Below are 17,748 nucleotides of genomic sequence, written 5' to 3'. Positions count from 1 at the left end.
GTGTGGGGGGGGGGGCTAATATACCAAAAACATATTTCGGTTATACCATGATTATCTAAGCTAAGCTTAAATGATAAGTTGAGATCGTTCTAAGTTTGGCCTTGGGAACTAGGCATTAACGTTTGAGTGATCATACTTACCAGTTATCTATAAACCCCAAATGATTAGACTTATTCGCTTAGGTTTGACTCAATGACCAATATAATTTTCTTTTTCTTTCTCAACTTTGTTATCTCACTTTTACTTTTCTTGATATTAAATTTTTTACATGTAATGCACATAATTTTTCTATCACACACACATGAGCTTTTTGCAAGATAAATAATATTTTTGTTATTGTTATTGTTATTGTTGTTGTATTATTGTTATTTATAATTTGTACAATTAACCTCCCTGTGGTTCGACCCCGGTCTTACCGGGTTATTTATTACTTCGACACTCCTGCACTTGGGAGAGGACATCAATCTTTTCGTCGTGTCAACTTACCTGTCTACTGGGCTTGCAGGATGTTCAGTTGGGCCGTAGGATTAGTCGTGATGCGCGCAAGCTGGCCCGGACACCCACGTCAATAAAAAAAAACAAGACAAAAAAAAAAGAAAAGAAAAAATAGCTAAGTTTAACTTGACAAATTAGTACAACATTTGTTTGAATTATTTTAGTCTAATAACCTACCATATCTTAAATTACAATTCATAACTCATAACTCGTAAATTATTTATAATGTATTTTTTTAATAAAAATCTTTTTTTAAAAAAAACTTATGAAGAAATTATTTTAAACATTCTATAATTTACTTTGTTTTGCACCTTGCTGTTATTAAAAACCTAGGATTAGTTTTACAAAAATCAGCCATAAAAATTAAAATTTGATGTGAATTTATAAATAATATTTACAAGAAAAGAGGTCTGCTCTGTAATACAGAATGAGGCAAAAAAAAAAGAGAGCCAAGTTTAACTTGACAAACTAGTATAATATTTGTCTGAATTATTTTATTCTAATAACCTACCAAACCTTAAATTACAATTCATAACTCTTGTATTATTTATAATGCATTTTTTTAATAAAACCCTTCTTTTAAATAAAAACTTATGAAGAAATTACTTTAAACATCTTATAATTTACTCTGTTTTGCAGCTTGCTGTTATTATTTTGTAAATAACAAAAAAAATCCTAAAATTTATATGTTCATAACACTTAATGACACAAAAAATCAACAAAATAATTTTAATTATTTACAAATTTATCATTAGTTTTCATAAAAACAATAATTCTTCTCATCAAAACAACACCCATTCTTCTCATCATCAGAAAGTCTCCATAAACAAAACACAAACAGAAGAGACACATAAACCACAACCATCATCTGCCAAATTTTCCCTAAGTTTATTTATGCTTGCACCCGTTTATTTATTTATTCATATATATTTTGGCTTGTCCTCTCTAAGACAGATCTCTCAAAATCTAAGAACAGATTCTGTTTCCACACCCATAACTTGCTCTTCGTTAAATTATAATAGCCCTTTCCCTCTCGTCCAGCAAGGACGGCAGTTAACAATAATAAAAGTTGCCTTGTGTTACCATGACAGCCATTTAATCTGCCACGTCAGGGATATTACACGGTCTTAGATATGGCACAGCGCATCCCACAAGGTGACATGGTGATGGCAGGGTTGCCGGTGCACAGCTAGATTGAGCTAATGTCTTGCTGCCACTTCCTTTTTTATTACACATGTGTGTACGTATGTCTATCCTTTACATACAGATCCACTAGCATGTTGCTTATTGCTATTTTTTTAATTACACCTATTTTAAAATTTAATCTGGCTCCTCTTTTTTTTTTTAATTTCACTTTAATACGTATGCTATACTCACCTATTCAAGCAACCTTTACTATTTTTTTATTATTTAAGATTTATAAGGAAATCGAGCTTTCGTGGAGCCTTGAACCACCAAAACTAATTCTTTGTTGCTTAAGATTAATTATGAGATACTATATTAATTAATCAATTTATTTCTACAGTTAATTGATTTTACTTTAAACACAAGTTGCTGGGTTATAAAAAAAATATTCATAAAATTATCTCAAATTATGATAAAAACTTAAAATTAAGTTTTTATATTTTAAAAAAACTTATTTCTTAATTATAATCACAAAAACTATTACATTATTAACCACACACTTAATCTTTGCTTCCACGTGCCCTTCAATTACTTGGTACCACACCAAGTATGTGAGGTGCCTGTCCAAATATAAGAATTGAATTAGCCTGTCCGAATATAAATTGTTATATGCCTAGATGATAAAAATAAAAAGAAGCAAAAGGGAAAAAAATGCTAATGGCAAAGAACATTGTTAATAAATATTTCATTATTCATAAAAATATACTCTTAAATTTACAAAGAAGCTTTATGACACTAGTTAATTTTTTTCACATCTCATTTGCTTTTTAGAATTTATATTCATGCACTTAACTCAATACCTTTTTTTACACAATAATAATTTATTACAACATATTACAATTACAAGTAATGAATCATGAAATAAATCTAACCAAAATGTTTTAAAACGATGTTCTTTTTAAAAAATAAAATTTTCTTGACAATAATTTTAGGATTAGGACATAGTTATGGCAAGAGAGTCTCTGGGATGATGGTTAATAGCTATGAACAAAGACTTTATGATGATAGTCGGTAGATATGGATATATTTTTTTCTGTATTCTTAATTTTACTTATTAATTATCAAATAAAATTTAGATATTCATATTATTGAAAAATCATTATTCAAGCGTTCTTTATAAATTAACATAAAATAAATGAGTAATATATATATTCGAGATATATATATGTGCCTCAGTATTAATATAATAATGCATAATATTAATATCAAGACATGAATTTATTAATATTGTGGCACATTTATATCAATATCATATGTATATAATATTTATAATTTTTTTATTTTATAAATATATGTATATATATGATTCGATTTTTAAATTGATATACATATTTTTTTACTACTTTATCAATAAAGTAACTACTAAAAAAAATTAACAAGTTAAAATCAGTTATATGATGTTCGGGTTTTATTGCCATTTCTGGAATGACTAGTAAATAAATGGGAATTTCCATAATAATAATAATAATAGCTCGCAAGTGTCTATTCCTTTTTTTAACCCTCGTACAACTCAAAAGTACAGCGAAACTAATACAGCCACTTAATGTATGAGTGTATAACAGACCAGCTCCCAACCCTTCAAGCAGAGACACCCAATCACTGACCAAGGAATGAACGCATCAACATCACCATGTCAGAGATTAGACGACACGCCCCAATCACAGCCAAGCAACATGGTCCCTCCTTGTATTCTTGTGCTGTCCTAAGATGTGTTGAAGCGTCATTTATTACCTGACACTGACACCTTTATTGCATCTCACGCAAAATTTATAGCGCGTGAGTACCATCATTCACCCTTTTTGACAACAATTGTTAAGCTCACTTGATTAAAGACGCAGAGCTTTTATCCTCTACTTTTCACTAACTACGAGACTGATTACACGTCATTCAAGTACGAGAATGATTAAACCCATTTAATCCACCTTTCAAGTTTTCATTGGCTGTAGAGTTTGTGTTTGTGTGATAATTAGTTCAGGGAATCACATGGCACTGAACGTTTGGGTGTCTTAGATAAATGAAGGAGAGAGTGAATGAGTTTCAGCGACTCAGTGAGCTTTAGAGAGAGAAAGCAAGCGAGTATTCTTAGAGAGAGAAAGAGAGCGAGCGCTCACAGAGAGAGAGAGAGGAATTTTAATTAAAAGAGCTGTTCTGCTATATGCTTAGTTAGATACAGGATACAGAGATAGTTTTGAGAGAGAGAGAGAGGGGGGGGGGGGGGGGCTTCAGAGAAAGAAAGTAGAAATGGAGGACATAGAGGAAGAAGCGGAGGAGGTGCTGGGATCGAGCTTGACGATGGAGAAAGTGGCGGCAGCAAAGCAGTTTATAGAGAATCACTATAGAGCTCAAATGAAGAATATTCAAGAGCGAAAAGAAAGGTCTCTCTCTTTACATTACTGCTACAAATTCATTGATTAGTTAATTAGATTCTGAATAAGCTTGGTGATTTAGTTGAGCAGCTGTGCTTGATTGCTCTTATTATGAAGAAAAGTCTTGAATCTTACATTGTGCATCATTGGATGTAGTTGTTAAATTGATTTAGTGTTTTGTTTTCTACTGATTGTATTTAATAAATTGGATGCCTAGGGATTTTATGTTAAGTTTTAATTAGATTAAATAGTGAATATACATTATTGGATTGTGTCATGGCTAAGCATGATTTATGAGTCTTCTTGATATCAGTTTGTTTTGTTTTGGAAATGAGAAAATGTAGGAAATGATTAAGGGAAGAAGATCTTTTCTTTTTTCTTTGGTTATTAAATATGTAGGGTGTTTTGTGAAGCTGATCTAGTGGGACTAAGATACCGATGCATCGCTATTATTCAACCCTAGTAGCCTAATAGGTTGAAATGTACCTTTTATTAACCGAAATGGTGTAAGGTAGTCTAGTGCAGACTGTCAATGTATTTCTACCTGGATGAATTGAGTTTCTTAGATCATCGAAAATTTTCTTCAGAGTTCACAATTTTGAAAACCCATGCTGATTGTCTAGAAGAGTCACCTCCAACATCTTAGTGGCTGCTGAAAATTGTAGTTTAGTAGTTGATGAAGAGCCTGTCCTGAAAAGAGCTGTATTTCTCTCTTGAAAAAAAAAATATCAGCAAAAATAGACTTTAAGTACAATAAACTAGGCTTCCTTTCACAACTTCTGACACGAGACTCCTTTGCTGGATTGGTTTAAATAGGTTGTTTCAAGAAATTCCAGAAGAGTTGTTTCATACCCTACCCATTTAAAACTTGTTCATTTGTTGTTTTGTGATTGAGGCAGCTGCTGTCTGGGTAATTTCTTATAATGTGGATTATTTCTATCTATTCAGTGTGCATTTGATCATGACAATGAAGGGAAGTGTCTTCATTTTGTTTTTGACTACGATGTCTAAATACCTGATTTATTTAAAACCTTAGGATCTCTACCATCTGGATTTTGTTATAATAGTTCGAAATCTTTGGCATATGTATTCTGCAATTAACAGCGAACATTTTCTCTAGTTAAGTCAGTTACTCTTGGCATTAAATTATATGGCTCACATACAAGGCACTTATTTTGTAATTTTACTTATTACTCTCATCTAGGATCTATTGCTTGGTGTAAGAGCTAAAGTCTCCTGCTTGCATTTATAAAGGTGCAGGTTCAAATTCCGATAGCAACAATTTTGTTGAAGATTAGGATTTCTTTCCAAATTCTTCCTCTTGAGACCGTCATCTCCTATCTGATGGACTCGAGATTTGTACGACTATCCTGACTAGGCTTCTATAGATTCTGCATTGTGGACGAATAACACTAAATCTTTTGTTTCTTCTTGTTATTTTTTCCCTGCTACCTGGAGCTTTGTTCTGTTAATGGATATACTGCAAAACATGAGTTTCCATCAAGTTGTGAATGGTTGTTTCTTGAAGATGACTTACTAGATGATACAAGATTTAACTTAAGACTGATTTAGTTATCTACTCTTTAGAACCTTAATTCTGTAAACTGACATGTTCCCATCAGTTTATCCTGAACTGGCTCAAAGCCTTAATTTGATGATGCTGTTTCTCAGTCATTGACATGCTTTGTTCAAAGATATAGTTCTGGACTTTACAGTCATGATTTGCTTTCATTGCAGACGATGGGTGTTAGAAAGAAAGCTAGCTTCTTCTGACGTTCCCAAGGAGGAGCAGATGAACCTGATTAAAGACTTAGAAAGAAAAGAGACAGAGTTCATGCGACTTAAAAGGCACAAGATATGTGTTGATGATTTTGAGCTTCTGACCATCATTGGAAGGGGAGCCTTTGGTGAGGTTAGAAATGTGCATGATACATGGGCAGTGCACTGAACAATTCATTCATTAAATTCTCATGTTAGGCATTATATTTTGTCACCTTTTGCAGCTTTGAATATATTTGTTTCTCATGTTTTCTCAAACTACAGGTTCGATTGTGTCGGGAGAAGAAATCTGGCAATATTTATGCCATGAAAAAGTTGAAGAAATCTGAAATGCTAAAGAGAGGACAGGTGAAATGAGAACTACTATCACTGATCTATTCTGTGTCCCCAAGCCTATTCTGAGGAATGGCTTGTTTCATCAGTCCCACTATTTGCACAATATACTGCCTAGTCATCACTTTTTATTGCAGCAAGGGTTGCACAGTCCCTTTTTATCTGTCTTGCCCGTGTGCATGTTTAAGTGGAGATGACTGGTCTTTTTTATTTTTTACTCTGGTTACAATGGCTTGTTTTGACACCTTTCTTTTTGTGTTTTTACAGAGAAATTCTGTGGTGTTATCTCATATTACCTTGTACATTGCTTCTTTAATATTCTGAAAAAATATGTTTTTGCAACATAGGTGGAACATGTTAGAGCTGAACGGAACTTACTGGCAGAAGTTGCAAGCCACTGCATTGTCAAACTGTATTACTCATTTCAGGATGCTGAGTATCTATATCTGATTATGGAATATCTGCCTGGTGGTGATATGATGACTCTGCTGATAAGGGAAGATACCTTAACTGAAAATGTGGCTAAGTTTTACATTGCTCAAAGTATCCTTGCCATCGAGTCGATTCACAAACATAATTACATTCACAGGTTAAATATTATTCCAGCTACATCCTTAAATTAATGTTTTTGAATGGGTTATGTGGAGATTTTTATCATTATCAGCTTTCATTTAAGTTTTTTTCTCTTTCTTATTAAATTACTTTCGCTTTTCTTCCAGAGATATTAAACCTGATAACCTTCTTCTGGACAAAAATGGCCACATGAAGCTATCAGATTTTGGCCTGTGTAAGCCCCTTGATTGTGCAACTTTATCTGTGATCCATGAAAATAAAACAATTGATGATGAAAATATGACTGAACCAATGGATATCGATGGAGGTATTGCCGATGCGGACAATAAAAGTAGCTGGAGAAGCCCCCATGAACAGCTTCAGCATTGGCAGATGAACAGAAGGAAGTTGGTAAGGAACATGCTTCTATTAATATATTTCTTGAGGTGCTGAAAAAATCATTCCACAAGCATAAATATGGGTATGCCTAAATTTTTTGTGAAAGTATGAGTGAAGTTTTGGAGCTTAATTTTTAGATGATGCAACATTTCATCCTTGTTTTTGTGAAGAGATATCTAAAGCCATTGAGAAATGTGAGAGAATTCTATCCAGATTATTCTGTCAGATATTCAAATTTGGATGCAGTGATTGTTATTTGCTTTGATCTCTAATAAATCTTAATTTCCTATTCTTGAGTGCTTTGAAGTTGTTGTGAACTAGAAAAATTTCAGTCTCCACTCAAAACTCATCTATAAAGACTAATCCTCCCCCCCCAAAAAAAAAAAAAAAAAACAGAAGAAAAAAAGAAATTAAAGTCACTCTGCTTCCAGGCTCTCAAAAAATGTTTGTGGATTAAGAGCACCGCATGGCATCTAATGGTGCACGGACACACAAGTGCATGCAAAGTAGTAACTTAATTGATACCACTACTTTTAGAAACTCTATAACTTAGAAAGGAACATAAATGCAAAATATATTTTCCATCAGCAAGCCTTATTATAAGTTGTGCACTTTCTTACATCCCCATCTGAGATTTTACAATGCTTTTTTTCCCCAACCATTATGGCTAAAATCGATGTATCCTCTCCAAAAGGCATTTTCAACTGTGGGAACGCCAGATTACATTGCTCCTGAAGTTTTACTCAAGAAAGGCTATGGCATGGAGTGTGACTGGTTAGTTGACTTTATTAGTTCATTTATGTTTAAAATTCTCTTACAGTTACAAGTTGTAATTTGTTGTTGATTTTGGTTTCTCTTCCTTTTTCATGGCTCATAGTCTTCTCACTTCCTAGATGTTTTATTATAAGGAATGTCATAGACCTTTCTTGATGCTTACCATGAATTTAGAAAATCTTTTTACTGTTCTTAGAAATGCATTAGGTATCAAGTTGTCTAAATGGCAGTCATTTGCTCTTTATCTCATGTCCTTTCAGGTGGTCACTAGGAGCAATACTGTATGAAATGCTTGTTGGCTACCCTCCTTTTTACTCAGATGATCCAATAACTACCTGCAGAAAGGTAACTTGTTATACACTTCTGTTTAGTGTTTCTTTCTCAGCTTCAATTGATATTTGTCAGCTTTCTTTTTTCTCTACTCGTAAATTTCCATGCAAACATTCATTCCAGTAAGTTCAAATTTCATCTTACAGGGTATAGCTCTTAGGCCATATTCGCGCTAAGCTAGAATTTTCTTTATTTTTGTGTTTTAAGCACATGTCCAATCCACGTCTTGTTTAGCTATTCTTTAGCATTTGTGGGAGAAATATTATACTGTAATTACATCATGGTGATTGTGCCATACCAAACTGTTTTCACTTCATAGATCGTTATAAACTTCTCCTTTGCTTTCTCTTGCAGTTTCAATCCATGCATCTTTCTTTGGATTTCTTCCTTCCTTTCACCCCTTATTCTCTTGGTGTTGTATGGATTCACTACTCTAACTGATGTTGGTTTATTAATTGCTTTCAGATTGTTCATTGGAGAAATCACCTTAAATTTCCAGAAGATGCAAGGTTGTCACTTGAAGCAAAGGATCTCATTTGTAGGCTCTTGTGTGATGTTGAGCATAGACTAGGTACTGGGGGAGCAAATCAAATTAAAGTAAGAAATTTGAATTATCTTAATTTTTTTCTTTCATTTAAACTGTAGTTCTTTCCTTACAGCTATTATAATTTCCCTGTATCAGGCTCATCCTTGGTTCAAAGATGTTGCATGGGATAAACTCTATGAGATGGAGGCAGCATTTAAACCAGAAGTCAATGGAGAACTAGACACGCGGAACTTTATGAAGTTTGATGAAGTATGAAACAGTTAGCCAATTTTTAATATTTCTTGACTAACTGTTAATATACCAAATCATCATTGTTATGTTTTCTCTCTTCAAATCATCAAATTTTCATTAGACCCACTTCTACTCATTTAGTTCCAAACAAGAATGACTGCATATTTTAATAAATCAACAATAGTTCTGATTCATAAATATGTAGATTTATGATGCGTGTTATTATGTCATGCTGCTTTGCACAGTGATATTTGTAAACAATTTCAGGGTGCAGTGCAGTAATGCATGTAATCAAACTTTATCCATTGATGAGATATTTATGATGAAAACTGGACATTTTTTAAAATTCTGGGTTCCTCCTATTGATTCTTAGCGTTTCCTTGTATGAAATTTTGGTTACACTATAAAAAATGGTAGACAACAGATAATTTATGCAATCTGTATTCTCTTTGGCATATCTGCAAATAAACATACTTTGAAAAGTTAACAATGTAGAGGAAGAGCATGCAGGTAAGGCACCTTGATGTTTCTTACTAAGCAAAATCTTTATAAAATAATGGAAATGAAGGTCCACTTAAGCATGACCAGAAAAGAAAAAAAAGGTCCGCAAAACTTCAATGTTGTTAGGCTTTCCTCCTGCTTCTTAGTCATAAGAGATTTCCTGATTTCCTTATTATAATTTTGTTTATGATTATGCCTTCCATATATTTTATTATTTATGCACTAAGATTTTTCAATTTTTATCAGTCAGATCCTCCAGCAGCAGCAAGAACTAGCTCAGGCTCACGGAAGGTTTGTTTTTCATGCTGGCTAGCCCATGTAATGCATTAACCTGCACTACAGTTGGTATTATCATATTGTCACCATTGAGCTGTGGTAATTCCACTTGTAAACTTTACAAGTGGATATCTGCATCTGCAAAGTAGATTGTTTGCTGTCCCAGCTTGAAGATAAAGGGAACATTGTGCCATGAGCCCAGGATCATTTAGTTGTTTGTGGACTTGACTTGAATGGCACCATGCATGCAATTATTTCCGCTGATTCTTCTAAATATAGTAAAATGGAAATATTAAAGCGATTCTTGCTGTAGAATTTTCATCCCTCAATCTTTTCTTTCTACAAATGTGCCTGGTGCCGTCTAACTTTTATTATAGGATACTTGTATGCAAAAAAAAGGAAAAGAGATCCAAATATTGCTTTCCCTCCATGAGATACTTAAACATGCAATTGTTTTCACCATAGAATGATTGATCAAGGAAAAGAAGATTTTTTTCCTTTTCTCTTAGTGGTGTGTTGGACACCACAATCTCTTTCTTTCTTTGTTCTTTTTTTGTACAGAATATGCTGGAGATATAAAAAATATCTACTGCCATTGAACATGGTTCTCCTATGGATTATATTGTTTCTGAAATTTCTATCTTGTTTCCCATGTGTCTTCTAACTAATGTTAGCTGCCCATCCCAATAGAAGACTGCTATGCATCATCTACTTACTGTGAATTCAAAATCTATCCATTTCCATGCAGATGCTTTTGACTCCCAAAGATCTAAGTTTCGTTGGCTATACATACAAGAATTTTGATGCTGTTAAAGGACGACATCATTTCGGTGTGTAATTTGACTCTGACTTGGCCATGCTATCTTATTCCTCTCTTCATCAGTGAAATTTTTTTTGCTTTGCTAGTTGAATGCATGCACTTCTCTTTTGACAGACATACGCAACAGTAACTTGTACACACATCCATGCACACCCACTTATCTGGGATCATTGAGAATATGAGTATCCCTTTTATCATGTTGCCAGTGTCTCTGAACCATGAGTAAATTTTATCTGAATAGCATGTAGATGATGGAATGCCAGCCTACCATCTTTATTTTGGGCTGGTGGATGGCCTTGTATCTGTACAAAATTTGTGTCAATTTTGATTTGAAGTGGTCTGTCCCTGGCCTCCAGTTCCTATGCTTTCTTGCAATGGATGGGAATGCATCTTAAAATTTTAGTTTGGAATGGAAAGAAATAGTCAATCCAACGATCTTGTTATGTATGTGGGAGGTATGATAGGAAGATTGGGTATTGATGGGTCAAACAGTTCTGGAGTCCATATTATTTGTGTGGTGAAAATAGAGAAGGCATAGTTGTGTGCTGTCTACATTATCTTTGCTTTAAAGCAAAGCACCACCTTCATATTCAGCAGCATGGTTTTGTCATATCTGGTAATATTTGACTGGATATCACCCAATATCCGGTCACATACCAGCAGATGTGGTAAATTGTTCACCAGATATGTTTCTATCTGCTATAGATTGTGGGATGTTTGAAAATGCATTTAAAATCTGTTTAGCACAATTCCTGAAAGACATTTTAAGTTAGAGGCCTTCGCAACTGAAGCAAGGTATTGTGGAATTCACCCATTGAATTAGTATATAACCCCAATTATCCTTCCCAGGACCTGTTGGCTAAAAGATATTCAGTGAGAGGTTGACGTTGTAAGCAAACAATACAAATTTTAGTGTTTTAGGACCACCCTTGAATCCATCTCTAAGCTTTGGGTACTAGCTCTTTTTATGGAGAAATCCTTGTAAGACTGTCCACTCATTGCAGATTGGTAGTTGAAAGGCAGGCTCATATATCATGCATATTTGATAAAAGTCTGAGAAAATTGGTCATCAAATGATCGTGTCCTTTTATTCTGTGCTAAATATTTCATCCTTTTCAACCAGAGGCTTTACCATTAATGTAAGTCCAAAAATGAAAAAAAAAACTAAAACATGACAACCAATCTAGCAGTGATCAGAAATGAAGTTTTCTAGGTAACGACTTGACTTTATGGGTAAATTCTGGTGAAAACGCATGAAGTGGACACCAACAGGATGCAACAAAAATGAATATTTGCTAGGAAACTAGGATGTCAAATCCAAATAATAAACAGACTCAAATTTTCCAGGTTTGGAATCATATTACTGCTAATATTAAAGCAGTGGAATCATAAATGAGCACATGAAAAAGAAAACGGTGAAATTGGTTTGTATGACCTTTAAAGGCTTTAGAGTTGTGTTTTCATATCATTTGATGCACTGTCCAAGCTCTTTGGTGTTAATTTTTCAGTGCTAATGTTTGTGTACTCTCTTGAATGGGAAGAAACTAATCTTGCTTTAAACTATTTTGATGCTTGCAGATCCCAGAGGTAGTATGTCACCACAACGGCCATCCATCAATTCTATTTTCAGTATTAGATCTTACTTTTTGCCTACTTTTTAGTAGTGGTTGTCCACGGCTATTGGATTTTTAGTACCAAATGCATTAAACTTGATCATTAATTTCTGTAGGTGATTCTGGGGCAGATTATACTACCAAACAGCCAGCCGAAGGAACAGAGGTGGAAATGCTTGCATCATCAGGTGATCTAATGTTACCATAATAAGAAAACATGGAAAACCTGCAATGTGGATGTCAAGTATGCCTACTTCAAGTTAGTTTTTCCTCCAAAATCTGGATCTCCCATGGGTCGGCTTCCACACAACTTCCAGAATCACTGCTTAAGTGTACAGCAGTAATTGAGAAACTTATAAAGCCCGCTGGTGGGTTAACTGGCAGGACAAGTGATTATTGCCAAAAAGGCTCTGTAATAGATTTAGAGCAGAAACTGATGCCTTGGCTGCCCAGGTAGGCTGCTGTAACACTTGCCTTCTCTAGTGGCAGTTTCTGGTCAAATTTTAATTGAAAACAGACTACCAAGAAACTCAATAGCTGGTTTAATGAACCACCCCTTATTATCGTGTTTGTGTTCTGTGTAAGCTTTTATGCAAAAATGAAATATTAGCAGTGGAGAAACTGATTGAGAAGCAGCCCTGAGTGGCCGAAAGATGCTGTCTTCTACGCTTTATTAACTACTGAGGTGTTGAATAATGGCGGCTGTTCTGCATTATTATTCCAGCTTGTGTGATAGTTTTTGGAGGTTCTAGATTAGTAACTTGAATCATCTTCTGTTTTGCCTTTCCTTTTCATGGTTTAAAGTTTAAACTCTCTTTGAAATCAACACCCTTTTAATTATAAATACAGAAATTACAAGTTCAACACCCTTTTAATTATAAATACAGAAACTACAACTATTGTTCTTTTGTGCCATTTGATTTCAATGGTGAGCTATAAAGAGGCCACCCTTCCCGTAAATCGACATTTCGCTGTTCTTGAAAGAATGTTCGTTTCATCTGTCAGCATGAACTTGCCTTCCAAGTCATGGAGGCACAAGAATATCTTCACCATTTTCAAATTCCCTCATCAGAAACATGTTTCGCGCTCCTCGCTACGAAAGTCCTGTCATTGTAGCGTATCATCCACTCGCACAAAACAATGGAAATAGAAAGTGGAAAACTGATGCATGGAAAATCACTCAAAGAGACGCTGCTGCTCTGCTGGGTCAATCTCCATGGACTTGGTGTTCTGTTTACTCCTTCGGCCCTCTTTGTTGAATCAAACTCAGCTCTCCACTTCGTTACGTTAAGAAAAGAAAAGAAAAAAAGAGTCATCATACGACCCTTAACTAAAGAAATCAAGAAAATCGAGCTTGATTTCACACACGTCTACCAAATTTTATGTGAAAAATGGGTTTTGTCCAGCGAGGTTCGCTAACCCCACCAAGAAAAAACAAAAGATTATGGGACTAAAAGTAGGTCAAATTTGATACATATTGCTTTACATGATTAACTTAGATTAATCAATTTAGATAAAGATTAGGCACAAATCAAAGATTATGTCGCTCTCAAGATGGAGTTGTACATCTATCATAACACTCAAAAGGTTTAAAAAATTGATCTGACCTTGCTGGTCTACCAAATCCAGGTTAATTAATATCTAAGCTAGTCTTAAACAACTCCGTTTAAATTTACTATGAGTGCAGGTCAACGATCGCATGTGAAATTAACCTCATATAGTAGTATCCTTCTCTCTCTTTGTTTTTATAATTACTAGCCACGCTATGTTTTGGTCAATTTAATTTTTTTTTTCTAATATAAACATCAATATTTAAAAAAATAAGAAAATTTTGAAATCCAAGTCATTGACATAACAATGTTTAATAAGTCCGGATTAAACAAAAGGCATCAATGGTCAATACAATATGCAAAAACATGACAAATATTAACTATAAAAAATAAATTGTTAATTTCATACTTGGGGAGAGAAAAAAATTTGTTAAAAACTTATCGTAACTTTGCCATGAAATCCGCCCCATTACCAAAAAATAATTACCAAGACAGTTTTAATATCATTACAAAAGGCTAGATGACAACACAAAAAGAGATCGCACAAGCTGTTATTTAAAAAGCAAACCAAATAATATATCATGAATTTTGTATTTCATGCTTATATTTAATTTATTAATTTAATTTAATTCAAAAAATTTATAAAAAAATTAAATTTAACAAAGAAAGACAAACAAAAATCCTTGAGATAACCCAAGTCATTTTTAAAATTAATGAGAAATCTTATAGAGAGCAAATAAAAAAATAATGAAGCCCAATATCCAAATAAATATAAGCTGAAAGATAAAACTGAAAAAAAAATATAAGCTTAACAAAACGGGAAAAACCAAAAAAACTTAGGCAAATGTTTTAAAGTTAGGTTAATCTTCCAAACTTGCAACTAGGGGTGTTCAAAAAAACCTATTAACCGAGAAAACTAAAGAAAAATTAATCGAAAAAACTGAACCGAGATAAAAAAATTAAAGAAAAATTAATTGAAAAAACTGAACCGAGATAAAAAATTGATTAAATCGATTTTCAAAACTATAAATTCTAATAGGTCCGGTTCGGTTTTGGTTTTAAAATAGAAACCAACAAACCAAACCAAACTAACCAAAAAACCAAAGCTATACAAATTAAAAGGGGTATAAATAGTTAAATACTGAAACCTAACCCTAAAAGTTGCCGCTTGACCCTGAGAATATTTTTCTCAATCTTCTTTTCCCTTTCAAATCTTAATTGCTCTACCTCTATTATCTTAAAAGTGAGCCTCATCTCTTCATCTAAGTTTATCTCCATCTCAAAAGTGAGCCTCATCTCTTCATCTGTTTATCTCCATCTCAAAAGTGAGCCTCATCTCTTCATCTACGTTTATCTCCATCTCAAAAGTAAGTCAAACACAAGCTCATCTCTTCATCTCCTTAACTTCTCTTCTCTTTACTTTTGCACAAACCTTCTTTATTTCTACGCAAGTTGTTGCAGTTGCAGTAGAAGGAGATGGCTTTTATAAAGAAAAGATAACAAGGTAATTTTTGACCCAGTACTTGGTGTTTGTCGAGGGATCCAAGTTATATCAACAGGAAACAATGATTAATGACCGAAGATGAATTTATAGCTTTTGTTGTTTATTATAACAAAGATAGATCTATTATGGATCTGTTATAAAATCCTCTGAATGTTTAGCTAAATTGTATTGTTCCTCACTTGTGAGCTCAAGATTGTAATAGCAAGAAATATAAAATTCCAAACAAGGAAAAATTAGTGTTTGATTTGTTAAGGGATTCGATTTCCTGGTTTTTTGCCATAAAAACCAGATTTAACTGAACTGAACCGGTTCAATTTGAACAGGATTTCGGTCTGGTTTGGTTAATATTTCATAAAATTAATATAACTCGGTTCGGTTGGTTTTTTGAGTTTAAACCAAATCGAACCGAACCGTGAACATCTCTACTTACAACTCATGAAATCATAAACTCAAACTCAATCAAAAAACTTAATTTCTAACTAATTTAATACTAAAGGATAAAATCATAAAAAAATATCAATTAAAAAATTCCCAAGTTAAAAGCATAGTAATTAAAATAAAGATGATTAAATATGATAAAAAAAACTGAAGGAAGATTGAAATTGTAAAAAAAAAAACTAATTTTAAAAATTATTTAAATAAAAAAATAGTAATAAAAAAATAATAACTAAATTTGATAGATGAAAGATTTGATGAAGGAAGATGGAATTAAAAAATAAAATTTTAGATTTATAAATTATTATAAATTAAATAAAAATTAAATCTAAAAAAAAACAAATTGAAGGATGGAGGTCAAGCACAGAAATTAAGGAGAGAAAAAATAACATCAATACTAAATTAAAAGTTAAAGGCTATGTTGGTTAACGAGGGAGGGATTGCTAAAATAATTTTAAAATCATTATGAAAGACAGTGTGCATGCACCGCTTGAAAAGTGTGGATGTATTTTCCTTGTGCTAACTCATACTTTGCACCCTCCAATTAATTTTTGTTTTAAATTATATTTTATATTTATTAAAATATTAAATTTTCTTCTAATCAACTTTGTTATAACTAAAAATAATGAAAATACAAAAAATCCATTGAAAATTAGTTAAAGAATTCTTTTGAAAATTAGTGAAAGAATTCTTTTGAAAATTAGTTAAAGAATTCTTGCTGGATAATTTAATTATTTTATTGTACTTTTAAAAAGTAGAAAAAAAAAGAACAATGGATAAATACTCCTCCTTGTTTTTTTTATTAGATTAATTTAATTATTTTACCATGTAAAAAAACTAATTATCTCCAACCAATTTAATAATAATTAATGAACTAAAAATATTTATATTAACCTCAAGACAGTCAAAGGATTTTATTTGGAAATAGCAAATTCATCATTGCATTGTTACAACGCACATCAAAGTGAATTTAGTGCTACAGTGAAAACCTAATGCTTTTTATTTAATTTTAATTTTAATTTGTTGTATTCACGTCCTTCTCCTCCTTCCTTTCATCTTTGGAAATTACAGGTGTCGGATGTCAAGATTTATTCTCTTCCTTCTTCTTCCCACTACTGTTGAATGATAGAATCTTTCCTGATATTATTCAGAGGAAGCAGTCTATGCTTTCTTCTTTTTTTTTACATTATTATTATTATTATTATTATTATTATTATTATGCATTCGATGAACTGATGGAATGCAATAGATTTAGCCATACAAAACTATATTTTTAATTAGAAAAGGTAAGATAGAAATGTGGATATGGAATAAGTTTCTTCCAGCATCTTATAGGTGCATAAAACTATAATATATATAAATGAAGGTCTTGTTTAATTCTATATACCAAGCATTACTCGATAAAGTTTCCTCCTCTAATTAAAAAAGATTCGAGTATTTTAAAATTATAAATTAAATTAAAAATATTGGGTAAAGTATACACCCTTTGTTCCTATAATTTTAATTTAGTTCTTTGATTATCAAAATTGGGCCCCTTTTTTTAAATCATTTGCTAGATTTCAATGCATAATTTTCCTATGTCTTGACACTAAAAGTAATGGTACGTGATATTAAATATAACAAAACTGAACCCTTTATGAAACTTACGGTAAAAGAAAATAAGAGATCAAAAGGTTTGTACAAAAATCTATATAAAAATAAGATTAGAGGAATTACACATGGCATTAACCCGTTAAAATGCCTAATGGAGAAGGTTTTTTAAATTGTTATTATTATTTATTAATATTGATTTTCAGGTCAGTTTTTAATTTTATAAATATTAAAATTAATAATTATATAATTTTTTAGTGATATAAAACTTAAATTAATAACTTTTTAAAAAGGTAAATTTAAAAGTTAAGTTATAGTTATCAGAATTAATAATAATAATAATAATGATTATTATTTTGTTTGAGGCGGTGGAATAAGACATTCACAGGAGAAGTCATGTTTGAAAGTTGTTTGTTGTCAAATTATTAGCAGTCACGGGAAATGAGAAATGTCTTGTCCCGACAGAAA

General features: G+C 32.5%; 1 protein-coding gene across 3 annotated transcripts; it reads left to right on the top strand.

Annotated features, from left to right (window-relative positions):
- The first annotated feature begins 3,579 nt into the window (after positions 1 to 3,579).
- LOC105122161 (AGC (cAMP-dependent, cGMP-dependent and protein kinase C) kinase family protein) lies at positions 3,580 to 12,924 on the top strand. Of its 3 annotated transcripts, none has more exons than XM_011021100.1 (13): positions 3,584 to 4,055; positions 5,784 to 5,958; positions 6,090 to 6,173; positions 6,506 to 6,747; positions 6,878 to 7,121; positions 7,804 to 7,883; positions 8,144 to 8,228; positions 8,679 to 8,810; positions 8,896 to 9,009; positions 9,739 to 9,783; positions 10,517 to 10,598; positions 12,167 to 12,175; positions 12,318 to 12,924. In XM_011021100.1, exons 1-13 carry the CDS (start codon positions 3,922 to 3,924, stop codon positions 12,407 to 12,409), a joined length of 1,518 nt encoding a protein of 505 aa, XP_011019402.1. In that variant the 5' UTR covers positions 3,584 to 3,921; the 3' UTR covers positions 12,410 to 12,924. The 3 variants fall into 3 exon arrangements, with proteins under 3 accessions (XP_011019403.1, XP_011019402.1, XP_011019401.1); XM_011021099.1 differs by having other exon boundaries at positions 12,167 to 12,217; XM_011021101.1 differs by lacking the exons at positions 12,167 to 12,175; positions 12,318 to 12,924 and adding an exon at positions 10,703 to 11,020 and having other exon boundaries at positions 3,580 to 4,055.
- Positions 12,925 to 17,748: the final 4,824 nt, after the last annotated feature.

Source organism: Populus euphratica, unplaced genomic scaffold (genome assembly GCF_000495115.2).
Source record: "Populus euphratica unplaced genomic scaffold, PopEup_1.0 scaffold19.1, whole genome shotgun sequence".
In the NCBI taxonomy this organism is placed as follows: Eukaryota; Viridiplantae; Streptophyta; class Magnoliopsida; order Malpighiales; family Salicaceae; genus Populus; species Populus euphratica.
Note: the sequence above shows the minus strand (reverse complement) of the source record. Positions and strands in the feature narration are given on the sequence as shown.